The 21,715-nt window shown below is 44.2% G+C and overlaps 1 protein-coding gene across 2 annotated transcripts in view; it reads right to left on the bottom strand.

The window, feature by feature from the left end:
* The window catches only part of YARS1 (tyrosyl-tRNA synthetase 1), a 43,892-nt gene that overhangs the window by 14,138 nt on the left and 8,039 nt on the right, over positions 1 to 21,715 (bottom strand). For both annotated transcript variants that reach the window (XM_007979540.3, XM_073007539.1), the window contains exons 4-6: positions 16,598 to 16,727; positions 9,156 to 9,236; positions 2,892 to 2,984 (exon numbers count right to left, since the gene is read on the bottom strand). In XM_007979540.3, the coding sequence (XP_007977731.1) occupies positions 2,892 to 2,984; positions 9,156 to 9,236; positions 16,598 to 16,727 (304 nt within the window). The remainder of the gene's footprint in view (positions 1 to 2,891; positions 2,985 to 9,155; positions 9,237 to 16,597; positions 16,728 to 21,715) is intronic.

Here is a 21,715-nt window from a genome sequence, read left to right as displayed (position 1 = left end):
TAATGAGTCAAAATCTCGTGGGATTGGGCCAGGCAATCTTTTTTTTTTTTTTTTTTTTTTGAGATGGAGTCTCACTCTGTGGCCTAGGCTGGAGTGCAGTGACACAATCTTGACTCAGTGCAACCTCTGCCTCCTGGGTTCAAGTGATTCTCCTGCCCAGCCTCCTGAGTAGCTGGGATTACAGGTGCATGCCACCACACCCAGCTGAATTTTGCACTTTTAGTAGAGAAGGGGTTTCACCATGTTGGCCAGGCTGGTCTGGAACTCCTGACCTCAGGTGATCCACCCGCCTTGGCCTCACAAAGTGCTGGGATTACAGGTGTGAGCCACTGTCCCTGGCCTGTTTTTTTTTTTTGAGAGGGAGTCTCGCTCTTGTTGCCCAGGCTGGAGTGCAATGGCATGATCTTGGCTCACTGCAACCTCCGGCTCCTGGGTTCAAGCAGTTATTATCCTGCCTAAGCCTCCCGAGTAGCTGGGATTACAGGCACCTGCCACCACGCCTGGCTAATTTTTGTACTTTTAGCAGAAATGGGGTTTCACCATGTTGGACAGGTTGGTCTCGAACTCCTGACCTCAGGTGATTCGTCTGCCTTGGCCTCCCAAGGTGCTGGGATTACAGGCATGAGCCACCACGCCGGTCTTTTTTTAAAAAAATTTGTTTATTCTATTCTATTTATTTTATTTTATTTTTTTCTTGAGATGGAGTCTTGCTCTGTCGCCCAGGCTGGAGGGTAGTGGCGCCATCTCGGTTCACTGCAAGCTCCACCTCCCGGGTTCACGCCATTCTCCTGCCTCGGCCTCTGGAGTAGCTGGGACTACCGGCGCCTGCCACCACGCCCGGCTAATTTTTTGTATTTTTAGTAGAGATGGGGTTTCACCGTGTTAGCCAGGATTGTCTTGATCTCCTGACCTCGTGATCCGTCTGCCTCGGTCTCCCAAAGTGCTGCGATTACAGGCGTGAGCCACCAGGCCCGGCTTAAATTTGTATTTTAAAAAAACTTTTTGGCCGGGTTTATTATTAATATATAATATGTATTTATTATATAATATATATTTACTTTAATATATATTATATATTGTATATATCATATATTATATATATATAATTTTTAAAAAAGGCCGGTGCAGTGGCCTATAATCACGCCTATAATCCCAGCACCTTGGGAAGCCAAGGCAGACGGATCACCTGAGGTCAGGAGTTCGAAACCAGCCTGTCCAACATGGTGAAACACATATATATATAAACTTCTCCATGTGATTCTGATTTGGGAACTACTGCTAGGCCTGATTACCAGGGTGAAGAAACAGCAAATGTCACCAAACAGGATGCGTGATATGATATTTGTCAGAGTAATAAGTGACACAAGGAGCATTTTAATGTGAGAGAAAAGGGAATGAGTATATTCTTTTAAAATATGGTAACAGGGAGGTCAGACGCAGTGGCTCACACCTGGAATCCCAGCACTTTGGGAGGCCGAGGAGCATGGATCATGAGGTTAGGAGTTCAAGACCAGCCTGGCCAAGATGGTGAAACCCCTTTTCTACTAAAAACACAAAAATTAGCCAGGTGTGGTGGCACGTGCCTGTAATCCCAGCTACTCAGGAGGCTGAGGCAGAAGAATTGCTTGAACCCAGGAAGCAGAGGCTGCAGTGAGCTGAGATCATGCCACTGCACTCCAGCCTGGGCGACAGAGCAAGACTCTGTCTAAAAAAAAAAAAGAAAACAAAATGGTAATGGGTTGAGGTTGGAAAACAACAACAAAAACAAAAAAATACAACAGTATACATGCATATAATCACCCATGTCTGATCAAAGTTTGAGATGTCATATTTAAAGAACTAGATGAGTGTCCAGATGTGACTTAAACCAGAATCACCTAGTAGGACTTCAAAGAAAATACAGATTCCTGGTCAGGCACGGTGAGTCACACCCATAATCCCAGCACTTTGGGAGGCCAAGGAGGGCAGATCACTTGAGGTTAGGAGTTTGAGACCAGCCTGGCCAACATGGCGAAACCCAGTCTCTACTAAAAAATACAAAAATTAGCTAAGCGTGTTGGTAGGCACCTGTAGTCCCAAGCTACTCAGGAGGCTGAGGCAGGAGAATTGCTTGAACCCGGGAGGCGGAGGTTGCAGTAAGCTGAGATCGCACCACCGCACTCCAGCCTGGGTAACACAGAAACTATCTCAGAAAAAGGAAAAAAAAAAAAAAAAAAAAAAAGGGAGAGGAAGGAAGGAAGGAAGGAAGGAAGGAAGGAAGGAAGGAAGGAAGGAAATACAGATTCCTGAGTTCCTCCCAGAACTACTTTATCAGAATCTCTGTGGACAAGGTCTAATCAACACTTTTTTTTGTTTTTTGTTTTTTTAATTCCCTAGATGATTCTGAAGATAAGCCATGTTTGGGAACCCAGAACTCAACCTTTCACATCTTTGGATTTCCACGCTCTAATGATCAGAATCAAAGTGAACTTTCCCTCAAGTACATGAGCTCAAGAGGGACTCTTGAATATTAAAAGATATCATAATATTAGTGATATCAAGTATTACCCTAGGAATCAAAATGCTAATTAGTGAAATGCAACCATAGTGCTCTCATTAATAAGGCTGAATTTTATCACAGTTCTATGAACAAAGATATTACTTTTGCTTATATATTTTTTTTATCAGCAGCAAAAACCATTAAGTTATGATTAGATCTCATCAGGACTGCTTTAGGATTGCATTTAGGATCCTTCGATACTAAAGAACCACTGAAAGAATTGAATGGTGTAAGGCACCTTCTAACTCAAATATTGGAGAATTCTAGTTAGCCAGGTCACTGTTCTTTTCAGTCCTCCATCTGTCCATTGAGGCTGAAGATTTCTAAATTCAAGTCTCAGCTGACAACTTACCTCTTCTGAAGAGCTCATTTTGCTGCCTGTTAATCCTGGAACCATAGGATTCATCAGATGGACCCGTTTTGAATAGCCAAGTGCAGGGAGGTACTGAGAGATTAGAGAAACACACAAAAGCAGGTATTAGTCTAAGTTCCTCCTCGGTGCCCTGATCTCATCTAACTTGGCCAGCAACTGAGTAGCTGTTATATTGCTTCCAATCTTCTTATACCAAATATAAAGATTTAGTTTTTGATAGTGATTGTAATTCAAGCAAAGTTTTTTTCCCTACTGCTTTTCTATCGTATTACATTGTGAGGCTATTGGATTTACGTCACCGTAAACAACAATAAAAGATGGAAATACATAAAACAACAGGGCAAGCTGGGCGCGGTGGCTCACACCTGTAATCCCAGCACTTTGGGAGGCTGAGGTGGGTGGATCACCTAAGGTTAGGAGTTCGAGATAAGCCTGGCCAACATGGTGAAACCCCATCTCTACTAAGAATACAAAAATTAGCCGAGCGTAGTGGCAGGCACCTGTAATTAATCCCAGCTACTCGGGAGGCTGAGGCAGTAGGATTGCTTGAACCTGGGAGGCAGAGGTTGCAGTGAGCCGAGATCGTGCCACTGCACTGCAGCCTGGACAACAAGAGCGAGACTCCACCTCAGAAAACAAAAACAAAAAACAAAACAAAAAAACCCAACAGGGCAGCAAATCTTGAGCGAAGGGAAGTAAGGTGACTACACACTCGCCTTGGCTTTCTCACTGAGGGTATTTTTTTGCAAACCAGGTGCTGAGAAAAAGAGACCAAGCAGACAGTAAGAGACTAAGCAGGGGAAATGGCTATTGGAGTTCAGGGCTGCAGGAGGCTAGGGATTGGGATGGGCTCCTCAGCCTATGTCAAAATTCCCCACTGACTTCTTGGCTGACTCATAGCTGTGTATGCACATAGTGAGATACCAGGAAGTCTGGCAGAGAACAGGCTCCGGGAGGCTGGAGACCTCGGCAGAGATTTTGGAGGCTGCACAGTATCGGGGAGACAGAGATGAAAGTTTAGGTGCAATCAAAGTAGAGAGGGCTTTCTGAACACCCTGATATTTCAGTTTGAGTCTCTAGAAAGGCCATGTTCTAGGAACAAGGACCACACCACAGGAGTAAAGGCCAAGCTGAAGTAGATGTGTTCTAACAAAGCCTAAAACCAACCCCTGACAGAACCCAGGTGATAAGTCAGTAATTTAGCAATCTACAGAAAACATAGCATCCTATAAACATAATCCAGAGGGTCTACAATGCATCTATAATCCCTTTGATACTATATATATATATATATACACACACACACACACACACACAAGAAATGGGAAGCAGAGAAAAGTGGTTGACAGTCAAGGGAAAATAGTCAATAGAAACAGATTCAGAAACAATCCAGATATTGCAGTAAACAGGCCATGATGCCAAAATAACTTTGATTGGTATGTTAAAGAAAATAAGAGTACATAGGCAGAATAGGCAGGAAAAACAAACCAAAAAGGAAATAAGAAAAGACAGACAAAAATGGATGAAAGAGAACTGTAAAAGACAATTGGAATCTATAACAAGAATCAAATGGAAGTTCTAAAATGTCACAATGTAATACTGGATTTAACAGAAGACAGGATTGATAAACTTGAAGAAAGTTCAATAGAACATATCCAAACTAAAGCACAGAGGGAACAAGGAAAGGAAAACAACAGAACAGAATATGAAACATGAGTTTTATAAAGTCCCTAGAGGAGAAAGAGAGAAAGAGAGAAGCAGTATTTGAGGAAATCATGGCAGACAATTACCCAAATTTGATGAAAACAAATCCACTGGTTCAAGAAGCTCAGCAAAATCTAAGCAGGATAAATACAAAGAAAACTATAGCTGAAAACATCATTGCTGGTCAGGCACAGCGGTTCACACCTGTAATTCTAGCAATTTGGGAGGCCAAGGCAGGCAAATCATTTGAGCTCAGGAGTATGAGACTAGCCTGGCCAACATGGTGAAACTCCATCTCCATAAAAAAATACAAAAATTAGCCAGGCGTGGTGGCTCACATCCATAGTCCCAGCTACTTGGGAGGCTGAGGTGGCAGGATCACCTGCGCCCAGGAAGTCGAGGCTGCAGTGAGCCAAGATCAATCACTCTAGCCTGGGCAATGCAAGCAAGACCCTGTCTCAAAGAAAACAATAACAAAAACATCACAGTCAAATTGCTGAAAATCAGAAACAAGAAAAAATCTTAAAAGCAGTCAGAGAAAAAACATATTATCTGTAAAGGAGAAACAATAATACTTACAGGTGATTTTTCAGTGGAAACTATGGAAGTCAGAAGCCAATGCAATGATTCTTTAAAGGTGCCAAAAGAAAAATAATTCCAAACTTCAAATTTCATACCCAGTGAAAGAAATAGATGTTTTCAGATAAAAGAAAGCTGAAAGAACTCATTACTGAAAGAACTGCACTACAAACACAAAATACTAAGTGGGGGCTCTTTAGGTTGAAGGAAAATGAACTCACACAGAAGCAAAGAACTGCAGGCAAGAATCAAGAGTATTAGAAAGGGGAAGTAGGGGTAGATATAGATGAAAAGTGACTTAAAAAACAATTATAGGCTGGGTGCAGTGGCTCACGCCTGTAATCCCAGCACTTTGGGAGGACAAGATGGGCGGATCGCTTGAGGTCAGGAGTTCAAGACCAGCCTGGCCAACATGGTGAAACCCCGTCTCTACTAAAAATACAAAAATTTGCCGGGCGTGGTGGCAGGCACCTGTAATCCCAGCTACTCAGTAGGCTGAGGCATGAGAATCCCATGACAGGCAGGCTGATGTTGCAGTGAGCCGAGATCACGCCATTGCACTTCAGCCTGGGCAATGGAGTCTCAGTCTCAGGAAAAAAAAAAAAAAAATTGTAATAATGTCTTTAAGATTTATTTTATTTTTGAGATAAAGTCTCTTTCTGTTGCCCAGCCTAGAGTGCAATGGTGCAATCTTGGCTTACTGCGACCTCTGCTTCCCAGGCTCCAAGAATTCTCCTGTGTCAGCCTCTTGAAGAGCTGAGATTATAGGTGCACACCACCGTGTCCGGCTAATTTTTGTATTTTTACTAGCAATGGGGTTTCATGATGTTGGCCAGGCTGGTCTCAAACTTCTGACCCCAGGTGATCTGCCTGTCTTGGCCTCCCAAAGTGCTGGGATTACAGGGGTGACCCACTGCACCCAGCCAAGGATTTAAAATTTAGGTAAAAAATGAGTTTTGAGGCCGGGCGCAGTGACTCATGCCTGTAATCCCAGCACTCTGGGAGGCTGAGGCGGGCGGATCACGAGGTCAGGGGATCAAGACCATCCTGGCCAATATGGTGAAACCCCGTCTCTACTAAAAATACAAAAATTAGCTGGGCATGGTGGTGGGAGCCTGTAATCCCAGCTACTCAGGAGGCTGAGGCAGGAGAATGGCTTGAACCCAGGAAGCAGAGGTTGCAGTGAGTCAAGATCACGTCGCTGTACTCCAGCCTGGTGACAGAGCAAGACTGTGTCTCAAAAAAAAAAAAAAAAAAAAAAGTTTTGCCGGGCACGGTGGCTCACACCTGTAATCTCAGCACTTTGGGAGGCCAAGGTGGGAAGATCACGAGGTCAGGAGATCGAGACCACCCTGGCTAACACGGTGAAACCCCATCTCTACTAAAAATGCAAAAAATTAGCCTGTAGTCCCAGCTACTTGGGAGGCTGAGGCAGAAGAATGGCTTGAACCCAGGAGGCGGAGCTTGCAGTGAGCCAAGATCGCACTACTGCACTCTACTCTGGGCAACAGAGTAAGACTCTGTCTCAAAAAATGAAAACAAACAAACAAACAAAAAAGAGTTTTACTCCTACTGTTGTTGGAGCAAAAATGTAGTAAAAATGTTTCTTGCATTATTGGACAGTGGTAAAAATATCTAACTTAAACTGTAGTAAGTTGCAAGGCTACATGTTGTAATCTCTAGGGCAGGAATGGGCATACTGTTTTAGAAAGAGATAGTTAATAAAGATTTTAGGGGCTGGGCATGGTGGCTCATGCCTGTAATCCTAGCATTTTGGGAGGCTAGGGCAGGTTGATCATGAGGTCAAGAGATCAAGACCATCCTGGCCAACATGGTGAAACCCTGTCTCTACTAAAAATACAAAAATTAGCAGGATGTGGTGGCGTATGCCTGTAGTCCCAGCTGCTTGGGAGGCTGAGGCAGGAGAACCGGAACCCAGGAGGCAGAGGCTGCAGTGAGCCAAGATCATGCCACTGCACTCCAGCATGGGCGACAAAGTGAGACTCCCTCTCAAAAAAAAACAAAAAAAAAAGAAAAAGAAAAAAAAAAGACTTTAGGCTTTCTAGTCCACATATGCTCTCTACTGCATATTCATCATCTTTTTTCACAATCCTTAAACAATGTAAAAACCATTCTTAGCTCATAAGTCATACAAAAACAAGGTATGGGCCAAATCTCTGCTGTAATAATAAAAGAAGGTCCAACTAAAAAGTTAATCGTGCAGATAAAATGAAATAACAGGCCAGGCCCAGTGGCTCACGCTTGTAATCTCAGTACTTTGAGAGGCTGAGGCAGGTGGATCACGAAGTCAGGAGTTCGAGATCAGCCTGGCCAACATAGTGAAACCCTGTGTCTACTAAAAATACAAAAAAATTAGCCGGGTGTGGTGGCGGGCGCCTGTAATCCCAGCTACTTGGGAGGCTTAGGCAAAGAGTCGCTTGAACCTGGGAGGCAGAGGTTGCAGTGAGCCGAGATTGCACCACTGCACTCCAGCCAGGGAACAGTGCGAGACTCTGTCTCAAAAAATAAAAAATAAAAATAAAAAATAAAAACAATTTATCAAAAAATGTATTTATTTTATTCTTTTTTTTTTTTTCAGAGACAAGGTCTTGCTTTGTCACCCAGTTTGGAGTGTGATGGTGTGATCATGGCTCACTGCAGCCTTAAACTCCTGGGCTCAAGCAATCATTTTGCCTCGGTTTCCTGAGTACCTGGGACTACAGGGACGTGCCTGGCTAATTTTTTATTTTATTGTGGAGACAGGGTCTTGCTATGTGGCCCAGCCTTGTCTCAAACTCCCGGGCTCAAATGATCCTCCTGCCTCAGCCTCCCAATGTGCTGGGATTACAGGCATGAGCCACAGCACCTGGTCCTCAAAAAATTTATATTGTGGCTGGGTGCAGTGGATCACACCTGTAATCCCAGTGCTTTGGGAGGCTGAGATGGGTGGATCACCTGAGGTCAGAAGTTTGAAACCAGCCTGGCCAACACGGTGAAACCCCATCTCTACTTAAAAATATAAAAATTACCTAGGCATGGTGGCAGGCGCCTGTAATCCCAGCTACTCAGGAGGCTGAGGCAGGAGAATCGCTTGAACCCGGGACGGGGAGATTGCAGTGAGCCGAGATCGAGCCATTGCTCTCCTCCAGCCTGGGTGACAAGATCGAAACTCTGTCTCAAAAAAAAAAAAAAAAAAAAAAAAAAAATATATATATATATATATATATATATATATATAGAGAGAGAGAGAGAGAGAGAGAGAGAGAGAGAGAGAAAGCATTTCTGCATTCATTAAATATATCAAAAAACTAAGCCAGGCACAGTGGATCTCACCTATAATCCCAGCACTTTGTGAGGTCAAGGCAGGAAGACTGCTTGAACCCAGGGGTTTGAGACCTGCCTGGGCAATACAGGGACGCCTCGTCTCTGCAAGCAATTTTAAAACTAGCCGAGTGTTGTGGCATGCACTTGTGGTCCCAGCTACTTGGGAGGCTGAGGTGGGAGAACTGCTTGAGCCCAGGCCCACACCACTGCAGTCTGGCCTGGGCGAGAGATCGAGAACTTGTCTCAAAAAAAAGACAAAACAAAGAAAAAGATGCTGGGAAATGCGAACCAAATGCTCTGTGAAAGGACAGTAGTTCCATCTGGTAATGCCTCTCCTTGGAAACTGGGCTATTAGGAAAGGAGTAAATCCAACAGGTGTGGGAGCAGCTTCCTGGTTGTCACCAGGCACATGGGCTTTGGAGTTTGAAAGATTTGGGTACTAATAATTCCTGCTCAGTTACTAACTGTGTGATATTGGACAACTTCTTATTCTTCTATCCTCAGTTTTCTCATCTGCAAAACAAGGAGAATATTTACCATACACTATGACTAGTGGGACTGACCATCATAGTTCAATAAACATAGTTGCATACCGCTGAGGCGCAAGTGAAAAAAGACAGGAAAGCGGACACTCACCTTCTCTGCAAAGGTGAAAATCTTTCTCTGATCAACGCCTCCAAATTGGGCATCTACTTTTAAATACTCTTCATCCAAAGCCTGTGGAAAGAAACACATGAACATAAACATCTACTTTATTTTTTTGAGATAGAATCTCACTCTGTCGCCCAGGCTGGAGTGCTGTGGTATGATCTCGGCTCACTGCCACCTCTGCTTCCTGGGTTCAAGTGAGTCTCCTGACTTAGCCTCCTGAATAGTTAGGATTATAGGCATGCACCACCACGTCCGGCTAATGTTTTGTACTTTTAGTAGAGACGGGGTTTTGCCATGTTGTCCAGGCTGGCCTTAAACTCCTGAGCTCAGGTGATCTACCCGCCTTGGCCTCCCAAAGTGCAGGGATGACAGGCAAGAGCCACTATGTCCAGCCTAAACATCTACTTTATTTCTTCTATATAGGTCTGAGAAAACAGAAACTTTAGGAAATTACTAGATTTTTCAGAAGGTAAAGCCAAGAAGAAAATAAAACAGCAGTCAGCCTCCCTCTTGGTCTCAAAAGGTGCAAAGACAGTTGGTGAGTGCTTGTGGTGAACATTACTCCATGTGGATGTCACGGGATAAAAAAAGTAAGAGTAGTCTCTGCCCTCAGGATATGCAGAATCCTGCAGGGAGGGAGAGAAGAAGGAAACAAACCGTAGTCATGCCAAAAGCATCCTACTGAATAAGGTGGCCTATGACAAATGACATATAGGGGGTAGCATAAAGAAGTCCTATGAGAATTCGGGAAAAAGGTAAGACTGAACTAGAAAATAGTGACTGTCCGGGTGCGATGGCTCACGTCTGTAATCCCAGCACTTTGGGAGGCTGAGGTGGAAAGATCACTTGAGCCCAGGTGTCTCTACAAAAACAAACAAACAAACAAACAAACAAAAATTAGCCAAGTGTGATGGCATGCATCTACAGTCCCAGCTACTCAGGAGGCTGAGGTAGGAGGATCACTTAAGCCCAGAGAGCTCGTGGCTGCAGTGAGCCATGATTGTGCCACTGCATCCCAGCCTGGGAGACAGAAGGAGACCCTGTCTCAAAAAATAAAATAAAATAAATAAATAAAACAGTGACTGTCACTTATGACATGCCAGGCCTGCTGCCAGCTCCGTGGATGGTGAGGTAAATCAGACCCAGACTCTCCCTTCAAGAAGCCCAATTATCCAGCTGGGGAGAGACATGTAACAGATCATTTCAACTCAGTGTGCTAAGGGCTAACCTAGATGTTCATATAAGGAACAGTGTTGACATAAAAGAAGAAATTATCTCTATCTAGTTAGACGGGTGTGGGGAGGGCTTCCTAATATCAGACTGTGGGCTAAGCTTGGTTTTGAAGAACATATAGATGTTTTTCATCATGTAGAGGAAACAGAATGTGAGAAGGCACAGAGGTGTGAAGTGTTTAGGGAAATTCTGAGTGATTCAGTCTGCAAAAGTACAAACTTCAAGGAAGGTGGGAAGTAGTGACTGATAAGGTTAGAAAAGTAGGTAAGGACCATGAAATGTCATGCTAGGGTGCCTAGTGTTATCTTAACCAGTGAAAGGTTTTAAGGAGAGGAGAAATATGACTAGCACTGTAGGAAGATGGCAACAGTAACAGGGCAGGGTAGACTTGAGACCCATGGGTCGGAGACAAAGTGAATGGCTCAAGGGCTATTGTGAAAGTCTAAGTGAGAAATATTGATGAGCAAAAGACGATGAGGACGCAGAGCAAGAATGAATTTAAGACATTTTAAAAAAGTAGAATTGATAAAATTTAGTGCATGATTGGCTGAAAGGAAGAGGAAGAAAAGGCTGAACAAGCAGGAATAATCTAGAACAGCATTATCCAACACAATCTTCTGTAGTGATGAATATGTTATATGTCTGTGCTGTCCAATACAGTAGCTAACCAAGAACTTGATATATAGCCAATGCGACTAGAGAATAAAAATTCCCATTTTATTTAATTTTAATAGCCACTAGCCACATATGACTAGGACTAGAGGCTACCGCATTAGACAGTACAGACCTAGTTCTTTCTTTCCTTTTTCCCTCCCTCCCTGCTTGCTTTCTTTCTTTTTTTCTTTTCTTTTCTTTCAAGAGATGGAGTCTCACACATACAGAATAAGAGAGAGATAGAGTCTTGCTATGTTGCCTAGGCTGGTCTTGAACTCCTGGCCTCAAGTGATCCCCCCTCCTCAGCCTCCCAAGTACTTGGGATTATAGGCATAAACCATGGCACCCAGTCAACAGTGCAGAACTAGCATGTCTCCGGGTTTTCTTTTTTTTTTTTTTTTTTAGATAGGGTCTCACTCTGTCACCCAGGCTGGAGGGCAGTGGTTTGATCTCGGCTCACTGCAACCTTGACCTCCTGGGTTCAAGCAATTCTCCCACCTCAGTTTCACAAGTAGCTGGGACTACAGGAGCATGCCACTAAACCTGGCTAATTTTTGTATTATTTGGTAGAGATGGGGTTTCACCATATTGGTCAGGCTGGTCTTGAACTCCCCACCTCAAGTGATCCGCCTGTCTTGGCCTCCCAAAGTGTTGGGATTACAGGTGCCAGCCACTGCACCCAGCTCCAGGTTTAACCTTGGAAAATGTCTCTTTGAGGTGACAAGGGAAATTTTTATTTTCTCATATCAAACATTATAGAGGGCTAGATGTGTTGGCTCATGCCTGCAATTTCAGCACTTTGGGAAACTAAGGCAGGAGGATCACTTGAGGCCAGGAGTTCAAGACCAGCCTAGGCAACATAGTGAGACCCTGTCTCTACAAAAAATTTAAGAAAATTATACAGATATACAAAGAAAAAGTTAAGTCTATCCATATTTTCATCTTGCCTTCACAAGGTAACCAGTATCAACAGCTTGGTTTGTATTTTTCTTTCTTTTTTTTTTTTTGAGATGGAGTCTCGAAGCATCTGTCACCCAGGCTGGAGTGCAGTAGCGTGATCTTGCCTCACTGCAAGCTCTGCCTCCTGGGTTCACACCATTCTCCTGCCTCAGCCTCCTGAGTAGCTGGGACTACAGGCGCCTGCCACCACGCCCAGCTGATTTTTTGTATTTTTAGTAGAGACGGGGTTTCACCGTGTTAGCCAGGATGGTCTCGATCTCCTGACCTCGTGATCCGCCTGCCTCAGCCTCTCAAAGTGCTGGGATTACAGGCGTGAGCCATTGCGCCGGTCTGGTTTGTATTTTTCTATCCTTTTCCTTGCTCATACAAATATACGTGCACACAAAGGAAACAGAAGGATGTTTCTTTTAAACAAAACATGTATTTGTTTTGTTTAACAGAAAATAGGATCATGCTCAAATTTATTTTCACATATCACTCTGAAGTTTATTTCCTTAAGATTATGATAAAAAGGATTATGATTAACATAAAGGTGTATGAGATAAACAATGTCTTAAAGGACAGACAGACAGCGAAGAAATTATAATGGAAGAAGTAAGAGTATCCCAGGAAGCAGGGGAGGAATAGGAGAGACACACAGGAAGGCCTATAGGTTGGAGAAGAACAGCAAATGCATGTATTTAACTGGTGCCAGGAGAGAGGTTTGTGTACAGTATAGGCATACCTCAGAGACACTCTGGGTTCAGTTCCAGACAGCCACAATAAAGTGAGTCGCTTGGATTTTTTTGTTTCCCAGTGCATATAAAAGTTGTGGTTACACTATACTGTAGTCTATTTAAAGTGTGTAATAGCGTTATGTCTACAAAAATGTACATACTTTAATTTGGTTAAGGTATGGCCAAAAATGCCAACCATCATCTGAGCCTTCAGCAAGTCATAATCTTGCCGGTGAAGGTCTTGCCTCCATGTCTGATGGCTGCTGGCTGATCAGGGTGATGGCTGCTGAAGGCTGCGGTGGCTGTGGCAATTCCTTAAAATAAGACAACAATGAAGTTTGCCACATCAATTGACTCTCCCTTTCATGAAAGCTTTATCTGGTGCAGGTGATGCTGTTTGATAGTGTTCTGTCCACAATAGAACTTCTTTCAATACTGGAGTCCATCCTCTCAAACCCTGCTGCTGCTTTATCAACTAAGTTTATGTAATATTCAAAATTCTTTGTTGCCATTTCAACAATGTTCGCAGAATCCTCACCAGTAGTTTCCATTTCAAGAAACCACTTTCTTTGCTCATCCATAAGAAGCAATTCCTCATCTGTTCAAAATTTATCATGAGATTGCAGCAATTCAGTCACATCTTCAGGCTCCACTCCTAATTGTAGTTCTCTTGTTATTTCTACTCCATCTACAGTGACTTCCCTCACTGAAGTCTTGAACCCCTCAAAGTCGCCCATGACAGTTACCATCCACTTCTTCCAAACTCCTGTTAATATGGATATTTTTACTTCCTCCCATGAATCACGGATATTCTTAATAACACCTAGAATGCTGGATCCTTTTCAGAGGTTTTCAGTTCACTTTGCCCAGATCCATCACAGGAATCATTATCTATGGCAGCTATAGCCTTTTGAAATGTATTTCTTTTTTTTTTTTTTTTTTTTTTTTTTTTGTATTTTTTTAGTAGAGATGGAGTTTCACCGGGTTAGCCAGGATGGTCTCGATCTCCTGACTTCGTGATCCGCCCGTCTCGGCCTCCCAAAGTGCTGGGATTACAGGCTTGAGCCACCGCGCCCGGCCCTGAAATGTATTTCTTTTTTTTTTTTTTTTTTTTTTTGAGACGGAGTCTAGCTCTGTCGCCCAGGCTGGAGTGCAGTGGCGCAATCTCGGCTCACTGCAAGCTCCGCCTCCCGGGTTCACGCCATTCTCCTGCCTCAGCCTCCCAAGTAGCTGGGACTACAGGCGCCTGCCACCGCGCCCGGCTAATTTTTTCTATTTTTTGTAGAGACGGGGTTTCACCATGGTCTCGATCTCCTGACCTTGTGATCCGCCCGCCTCGGCCTCCCAAAGTGCTGGGATTACAGGCGTGAGCCACCGCGCCCGGCCCTGAAATGTATTTCTTAAATAGTAGGACTTGAAAGTTGAAATCACTCTTTGATCCACGGGCTACAGAATGGATGTTATGTTAGCAGGCATGAAAATAACGTTCAACTCCTGAACATCTCAAGCTCTACAGAAGCTCTCCATCAGAGCTCTTAGGTGACCAGGTGCACTGTCAATGAGCAGTAATGTTTTGAAAAGAATCTTTCTTTCTGAGGAGTAGGTCTCAAAAGTGGGCTTAAAATGCTTAGTAAATCATACTGTTAACAGATGTGCTACTATCCAGACTTTGTTGTTCCATTTATAGAGCACAGGCAGAGTAGACTTAGCATAACTCTTTTTTGAGATCGAGTCTCACTCTGTTACCCAGGCTGGAGTGCAGTGGTGTGATCTCGGCTCACTGCAACCTCCGCCTCCCGGGTTTAAGTGATTCTCCTGCCTCAGCCTCCCGACTATAGCTGGGACTACAGACGCGTGCCACAACGCCTGGCTAATTTTTTTTTTTTTTGAGATGGAGTCTTGCATTGTCGTCCGGGTTGGAGTGAATGGCGCGATCTCAGCTCACTGCGACCTCTGTCTCCCAGGTTCAAGCAATTGTCCTGCCTCAGTCTCCCGAGTAGCTGGGACTACAGGTGTGTGCCACCACACCCAGCTAATTTTTATATTTTTAGTAGAGACACAGTTTTACTATGATAGCCAGGCTAGTCTCGAACTCCTGACCTCGTGATTCGTCTGCCTCAGCCTCCCAAAGTGCTGAGTTACAGGTGTGAGCCGCCACAACTGGCCTAATTTTTCTTTTTCTTTTCTTTTCTTTTTTTTTTTTTTGTAGTTTTAGTAGAGACAGGGTTTCACCATGTTGGCTAGGCTGGTCTTGAACTCCTGGCCTCAAGTGATCTGCTCACCTCGGCCTCCAAAAGTGCTGGGATTATAGGCATGAGCCACCATGCCTGGCCTATATAGCCTAATTCTTAAAGGCACTAGGATTTTTGGAATGTAAATGAGCATTGGCTTCAACTTCAAGTCATCAGCTGCATTGGCTTCTAACAAGAGATTCAACCTGTCCTTTGAAGATTTGAAGCCAGGAATCAAGTTCTCTCTAGCTACGAAAGTCCTAGATGGCATCTTCTTCCGATAAAAGGCTATTTCATCTACCTTGAAAATCCATTGTTTAGTGTAGCCACCTTCATCAATGATCTTATCTAGATCTTCCGGGTAACTTGCTGCAACTTCTACATCAGCGCTTGGTGCTTCACCTTGCACTTTGACATTATGAAGATGGCTTTTTTCCCTTTAAACATCATGAACCAATCTCTGCTAGCTTCAAACTTTTCTTGTGCATCTTCCTCACTTCTCTCAGCCTTCATAAAACTGAAGACAATTAAGACCTTTCTCTGGAGTAGGCTTTAGCTTAAGGTAATATTGTGGCTGGTTTGCTCTTCCATCCAGACTATTACAATTTTCTCCATATCAGCGTAAGTGAAAATTATGTCTGTTTCACTTCCTGTTTTTCAGGTATTCACTGGAGTAGCACTTGAATTTCCTTCAAGAATCTTCCCTTTGGAGTCACAACTTGGCTATTTGGTGCAAAAGGCCCAGCTTTCCGCCTGCCTCGGCTTTTAACATTCCTTCCTCACTAAGTTTAATCATTTCTAGGTGTAGATTTAAAGTGAGCGATGTGCGGCTGGGCGCGGTAGCTCAAGCCTACAATCCCAGCACTGTGGTAGGCCAAGGTGGGTAGATCACAAGGTCAGGAGTTCAAGACCAGCCTGGCTAAGACGCTGAAACCCTGTCTCTACTAAAAATACAGAAAAATCAGCTGGGCGTGGTGGCAGGCGCCTGTAATCCCAGCTACTCGGGAGGCTGAGGCAGAGAATTGCTTGAACCGGGGAGGCGGAGGTTGCAGTGAGCCAAGATCGCGCCACTGCACTCCAGCCTGGGTGACAGAGCGAGACTCTGTCTCAAAAATAAATAAATAAATAAAGTGAGAGATGTGTGACTCTCCCTTTCACATCAACACTTACAGTCCATTGTAGGGTTATTGATTAGCCTTATTTCAATATTGTCCTGTTTCAGGAAATAAGGAGGCCAGGAGAGTGGCAAAATGACTGGATGGTAGAAGAGTCAGAACACACACAATATTTGTTAAGTTCGTTGTCTCATATGGGCACAGTTTGTGGTGCCCCAAAACAATTACAATATTAACATCAAAGGTCACAGATCGCATATAACCATGCAGATATGATAATAATGAAAAAGCTTGAAATATTGTGAGAATTACTAAAATGTGGCACAGAGACACGAAGTGAGCACATGCTGTTGGAAAAATGGTGCTGGTGGACTTGCCGGACACAGGGTTGCCACACACCTTCCATTTGTAAAAAACACACTATCTGTGTAGTGCAGTAAAGCAAAGCGCAATGAGATATGCCTGTCATCAAACCAGAGCAGAAAAGGCCATCGGGCCATTCCATCCCACTTAAGTACCTGCAGTCCAGGGTACAAGAGGCCACTCAGCAAAGGGTGCTCCACTTGCTTTACCACCTCAGCTCCAGCCTTCTTGGAATCATGCTGTGTGACTACAGAGGAGAGTCTGTACACATCGAGTGTGTACTCTCTGAAGAGGAAAGGAAGAGAGGACAGCTGTAAACCTGGGCCTAGGCCTCAGTTTCCTAGGGCAATCTAAAGCACATTAATTTACTTCCCTAACCTTAGCGTAACCAGGGATCTCAGTTTTAAAAATATATTTTAATCACCAACTTTCTTCTTCTTCTTTCCCTCCCTTCTGGCAATGCATGCTTATGTAATTATGTTCTTGCTTAAGAAATTCCAGAGAGGGCCGGGCGCGGTGGCTCAAGCCTGTAATCCCAGCACTTTGGGAGGTCGAGACGGGCGGATCACGAGGTCAGGAGATCGAGACCAGCCTGGCTAACATGGTGAAACCCCGTCTCTACTAAAAAATACAAAAAAACTAGCCGGGCGAGGTGGCAGGCGCCTGTAGTCCCAGCTACTCGGGAGGCTGAGGCAGGAGAATGGCGTAAACCCGGGAGGCGGAGCTTGCAGTGAGCTGAGATCCGGCCACTGCACTCCAGCCTGGGCCACAGAGCCAGACTCAGACTCCCTCTCAAAAAAAAAAAAAAAAAAAAAAAAAAAAAAAAAAAAAAAAAAGAAATTCCAGAGAGGAGGGTGAGGATTCAAAAACTACCTACTGGGTATTGTGCTGATTACCTGGGTGACAAAATTGTCTGTACACCAAACTCCTGTCACATGTAATTTACCCAAATCTGCACATGCAACCCTTGAATCTAAAATAAAAGTTGGAAAAAAAGAAAGAGATTCCAGAAGCCAATCTTGAAACAAACTAGGCATGGAGCCCAGACTGCAGAATCCTCCTGCTCAGAGGGAGGCTGGAACAATTAGTCCATCACCATCAGTCTGAAGTCAAGATAACACCAACCATACCTCCTGACAGGCAATTATGCAAGACAGCCATCAGAACAAAGACACACAGACCCTGCATTCTCACCACTCCTGCGTGCCTCCCATACCAAGCCTCCCTTTAAAAACACCATGGTAAAATTTAGAATTTAAGGTAGTACTTTAGTACACTAGTTCACCATCTTCTCAGTTTGTTGGTTCCCTGATTAAACCTGCTTTTCCTCCCACCAACCCTTGTCTCTTGTGTCTGGCTTTCAAGTGTCTGGGCAGCCAAACCTGAGTCCAGTTACATTAGGACATTCAAACAGAGCACTGCCTGGTAGCTTCTAAAATGGGACGGACCTATCCTCTCAACTAAAATACTACTTTATTTATTTATTTCTTTATTTATTTAGAGAGACGGAGTCTCGCTCTGTCGCCCAGACTGGAGTGCAGTGGCATGATCTGGGCTCACTGCAAGCTCTGCCTCCCGGGTTCACGCCATTCTCCTGCCTCAGCCTCCTGAGTGGCTGGGACTACAGGCGCCCGCCACCATGCCCGGCTAATTTTTTGTGTGTTTTTAGTAGACACGGAGTTTCACTGTGTTAGCCAGGATGGTGTCAATCTTCTGATCTCGTGATCCGCCCGTCTTGGTCTCCCAAAGTGCTGGGATTACGGGTGTGAACCACTGCATCCGGCCAATATTACTTTATTTTTATGTTTTTCCTTTAATCTTTTTTTTTTTTTTTTTTTTTTTGAGACAGGGTCTCACTCTGTTGTTGGGCTGGAACACAGTGGTGTGATCAGAGCTCACTGCAGCCTCAATCTCCCTGGGCTCAGGTGATCCTCCCATCTCAGCCTCCAGAGGAACTAGAACTACAGACATGTGCCACCACACATGGCTAATTTTTCTATTTTTTGTAGAGACGTGGTTTCCCCACATTGCCCAGGCTGGTCTGGAACTGCTGGGCTCAAGCAATCTACCCACCCCAGCCTGCCAAAGTGCTGGGATTACAGGTATGAGCCACAGTACCAGGCTTCTTTTTCCTTTTAAAAAGAGGGCTTTAATTAGTATTTTTCTTCACTTCTGGAAAATGTTCTGCCATTATCTCTTGAAATACTGCTTCTCTGCCATTCTCCTTCAGTCTCTTCATTTGGAATGCCTTTTCAACCGATATCAAAATTTCCCAGTCTATTTCCATGTTTTTTTTGTTTTTGAGACAGAATCTTGCTCTATTGCCCAGGCTGCAGTATAATGGAACAGTCAGTCACTGCAGCTTCCATCTCAGCTCAAGTGATCCTCCCACCTCAGCCTCTTAAGTAGCTGGGATTACAGGTGCATGCCATGATGCCTAGCTAATTTTTTTGATTTTTAGTAGAGATGAGGTCTCACTATGTTGCCCACTCTGGTCTCAAATTCCTGAGCTCAAGTGATTCTCCTGCCTTGGCCTCGCATAGTGCTGGGATTACAGGCATGAGTCACTGCATCCAGCGCCCCCACCCCCTGCCAATTTTTTTTTTTTTTTGAGACAGAGTCTTGCTCTGTTGCCCAGGCTGGAGTGCAGTAGTGTGATCCTGGCTCACTGCAACCTCTGCCTTGTGGTTTCAAGCAATTCTCCTGCCTCAGCCTCCCGAGTACTGGGATTACAGGCATGCACCACCATGCCTGGCTAATTTTTGTATTTTTAGTAGAGACAGGGTTTCACCATGTTGGCCAGGCTGGTCTTGAACTCCTGACCTCAGGTGATCCACCTGCCTCAGCCTCCCAAAGTGCTGGGATTACAGGCGTGAGCCACCATGCCTGGCCCTAAAGTCATTTTTGTATATAGAAAAATATCAAGTGACTTTAAAGAAAGATAGCTTTATTTATCCCAGCTTCCCATATCCCAAATTCTCTTAAGTTCTTGGAGAATAAAAATCGTGCCTGTGTTCTTCACAGGTATAACCCCAGTGCCTAGACTAGTGTCTCGCACATAGCAAGAATTCAATACATATTTGCAAGACTCACTCCCTCACCTTATTCAGGTTTCTGCCTAATGTCATTTTAGTAGAGGGTTTCCCTAACCATCTCATTCAAATTGAAACTCCCCGTTTCCCGAAAACTTTCTCTACCCTGGGCTGCCTGCTTTGTTTTAGCTATTGCCATCTGATACACATATAACTTATTATTTACTGTCTGTATTTCCTTGCTGGAATGTAAGCCCCATTAGGATAGGGACTTTTGTTTTGGCTTACTTTTGCATATCCAGTATCTAGAACAGTGCTTATCATACACCAAGGGCTCCATAAAGATCTGTAGATTAAATGTAAAAATGAATAAAATTTCAGGTACTCTACAAAGGCTGTAGATTCAAAGATGTTCATATGCTTTATTTAGTCATTTCTTTTTCTTTCTTCTCTTTTGAGATGGAGTCTCACTCTGTTGCCCAGGCTGGAGTGCAGTGGTATGATCTCCACTCACTGCAATCTCCACCTCCTGGGTTCAAGTGATTCTCCTGCCTCAGCCTCCCGACTAGCTGGGACTACAGACGTGCGCCACAATGCCTGGCTAATTTTTTTTCTTTTTTGAGACGGAGTCTTGCATTGTCGCCCGGGCTAGAGTGCAATGGCGCGATCTCAACTCACTGCGACCTCTGCCTCCCGGGTTCAAGCAATTGTCCTGCCTCAGCCTCCTGAGTAGCTGGGACCAGAGGTACGTGCCACCACACCCAGCTAATTTTTATATTTTTAGTAGAGATACAGTTTCACTACGATGGCCAGGCTAGTTTTGAACTCCTGACCTCGTGATTCGCCTGCCTCAGCCTCCCAAAGTGCTGAGTTACAGGTGTGAGCCACCATGCCTGGTCTAATTTTTTGTACTTTTTAGTAGAGATGGGGTTTTGCTGTGTTGGCTAGACTGGTCTCAAACTCCTGGCCTCAAGTAATCTGCCCATCTCAGCCTTCCAAAGCACTGGGATTACAGGTGTGAGCCACCATTGTCTGGTCCTATTTTTCTTTCTTTCTTTTCTTTTTTTGAGAGATGGGGACTTGCTATGTTGGCCAGGGTAGTCTTGAACTCTTGGCCTCAAGCAATTCTCCTAGCTTGGCCTCCTAAAGTGCTCAGATTATAGACAAGAGCCACCCTGCCCAGCCTATATGCTTTATTTAAAGCCCTAAATGTATCAATAGTGAGGAATGGTAAAGAAAATTATATTAGATGCAGTAAAAAGAGAAATATACTAGTAAGCAAGAGATCTGGGTTCACATCCTGATTCATTTACTTACTAGATATATAAACTTGGGAAAGTTAAATCTGAATTAATTTCCTTATTTGTGAAATAGGACAAAATAATGCTCATTTTAAAAAGTTGTTCTAAGGGTTAAAATGCAAAAGTGACTAATAGAGTGCTATGTACTTATACATGCATATCTGAGGTTTTAAAATTTTTTAAATGTGAAGACAATGAGGTAGCATGCGGGAATTACTTAAGAAACAGTAAGTTAGGCCGGGCATGGTGGCTCACACCTGTAATCCCAGCACTTTGGGAGGCCGAGGCAGGCGGATCACAAGGTCAGAAGATCGAGACCATCCTGGCTAACATGGTGAAACCCCGTCTCTACTAAAAATACAAAAAAATTAACCAAGCAAGGTGGTGGGTGCCTGTAGTCCCAGCTACTTGGGAGGTTGAGGCAGGAGAATGGTGTGAAGTCGGGAAGCGGAGCTTGCAGTGAGGTTAGATCACGCCACTGTACTCCAGCCTGGGTGACAGAGCAAGATTCCATCTCAAAAAATATAAATAAAAATAAAAAAAAAGAAAGAGTAAGTTAGGTCGGGGGCAATGGCTCATGCCTGTAATCCCAGCACTTTGAGAGACCGAGGCGGCAGGGTCACCTGAGGCTGGGAGTTCAGTACCAGCTTGACCAACATGGAGAAACCCTGCCTCTACTAAAAATACAAAATTAGTTGGGTGTGGTTGTGCATGCCTGTAATCCCAGCTACTTGGGAGGCTGAGGGAGGAGAATCACTTGAACCCAGGAGGCGGAGGTTGCAGTGAGTCAAGACTGCGCCATTGCACTCCAGCCTGGGCAACAAGAGTGAAACTCCATCTCAAAAAAAAAAGAAAGTGGCCGGGCGCGGTGGCTCAAGCCTGTAATCTCAGCACTTTGGGAGGCTGAGACGGGTGGATCACGAGGTCAGGAGATCGAGAC

The sequence above is a fragment of the Chlorocebus sabaeus genome, chromosome 20 (genome assembly GCF_047675955.1).
Source record: "Chlorocebus sabaeus isolate Y175 chromosome 20, mChlSab1.0.hap1, whole genome shotgun sequence".
NCBI lineage: Eukaryota > Metazoa > Chordata > Mammalia > Primates > Cercopithecidae > Chlorocebus > Chlorocebus sabaeus.
The sequence above is the reverse complement of the archived record's forward strand: the minus strand, read 5'-3'. Positions and strand labels throughout refer to the sequence as shown.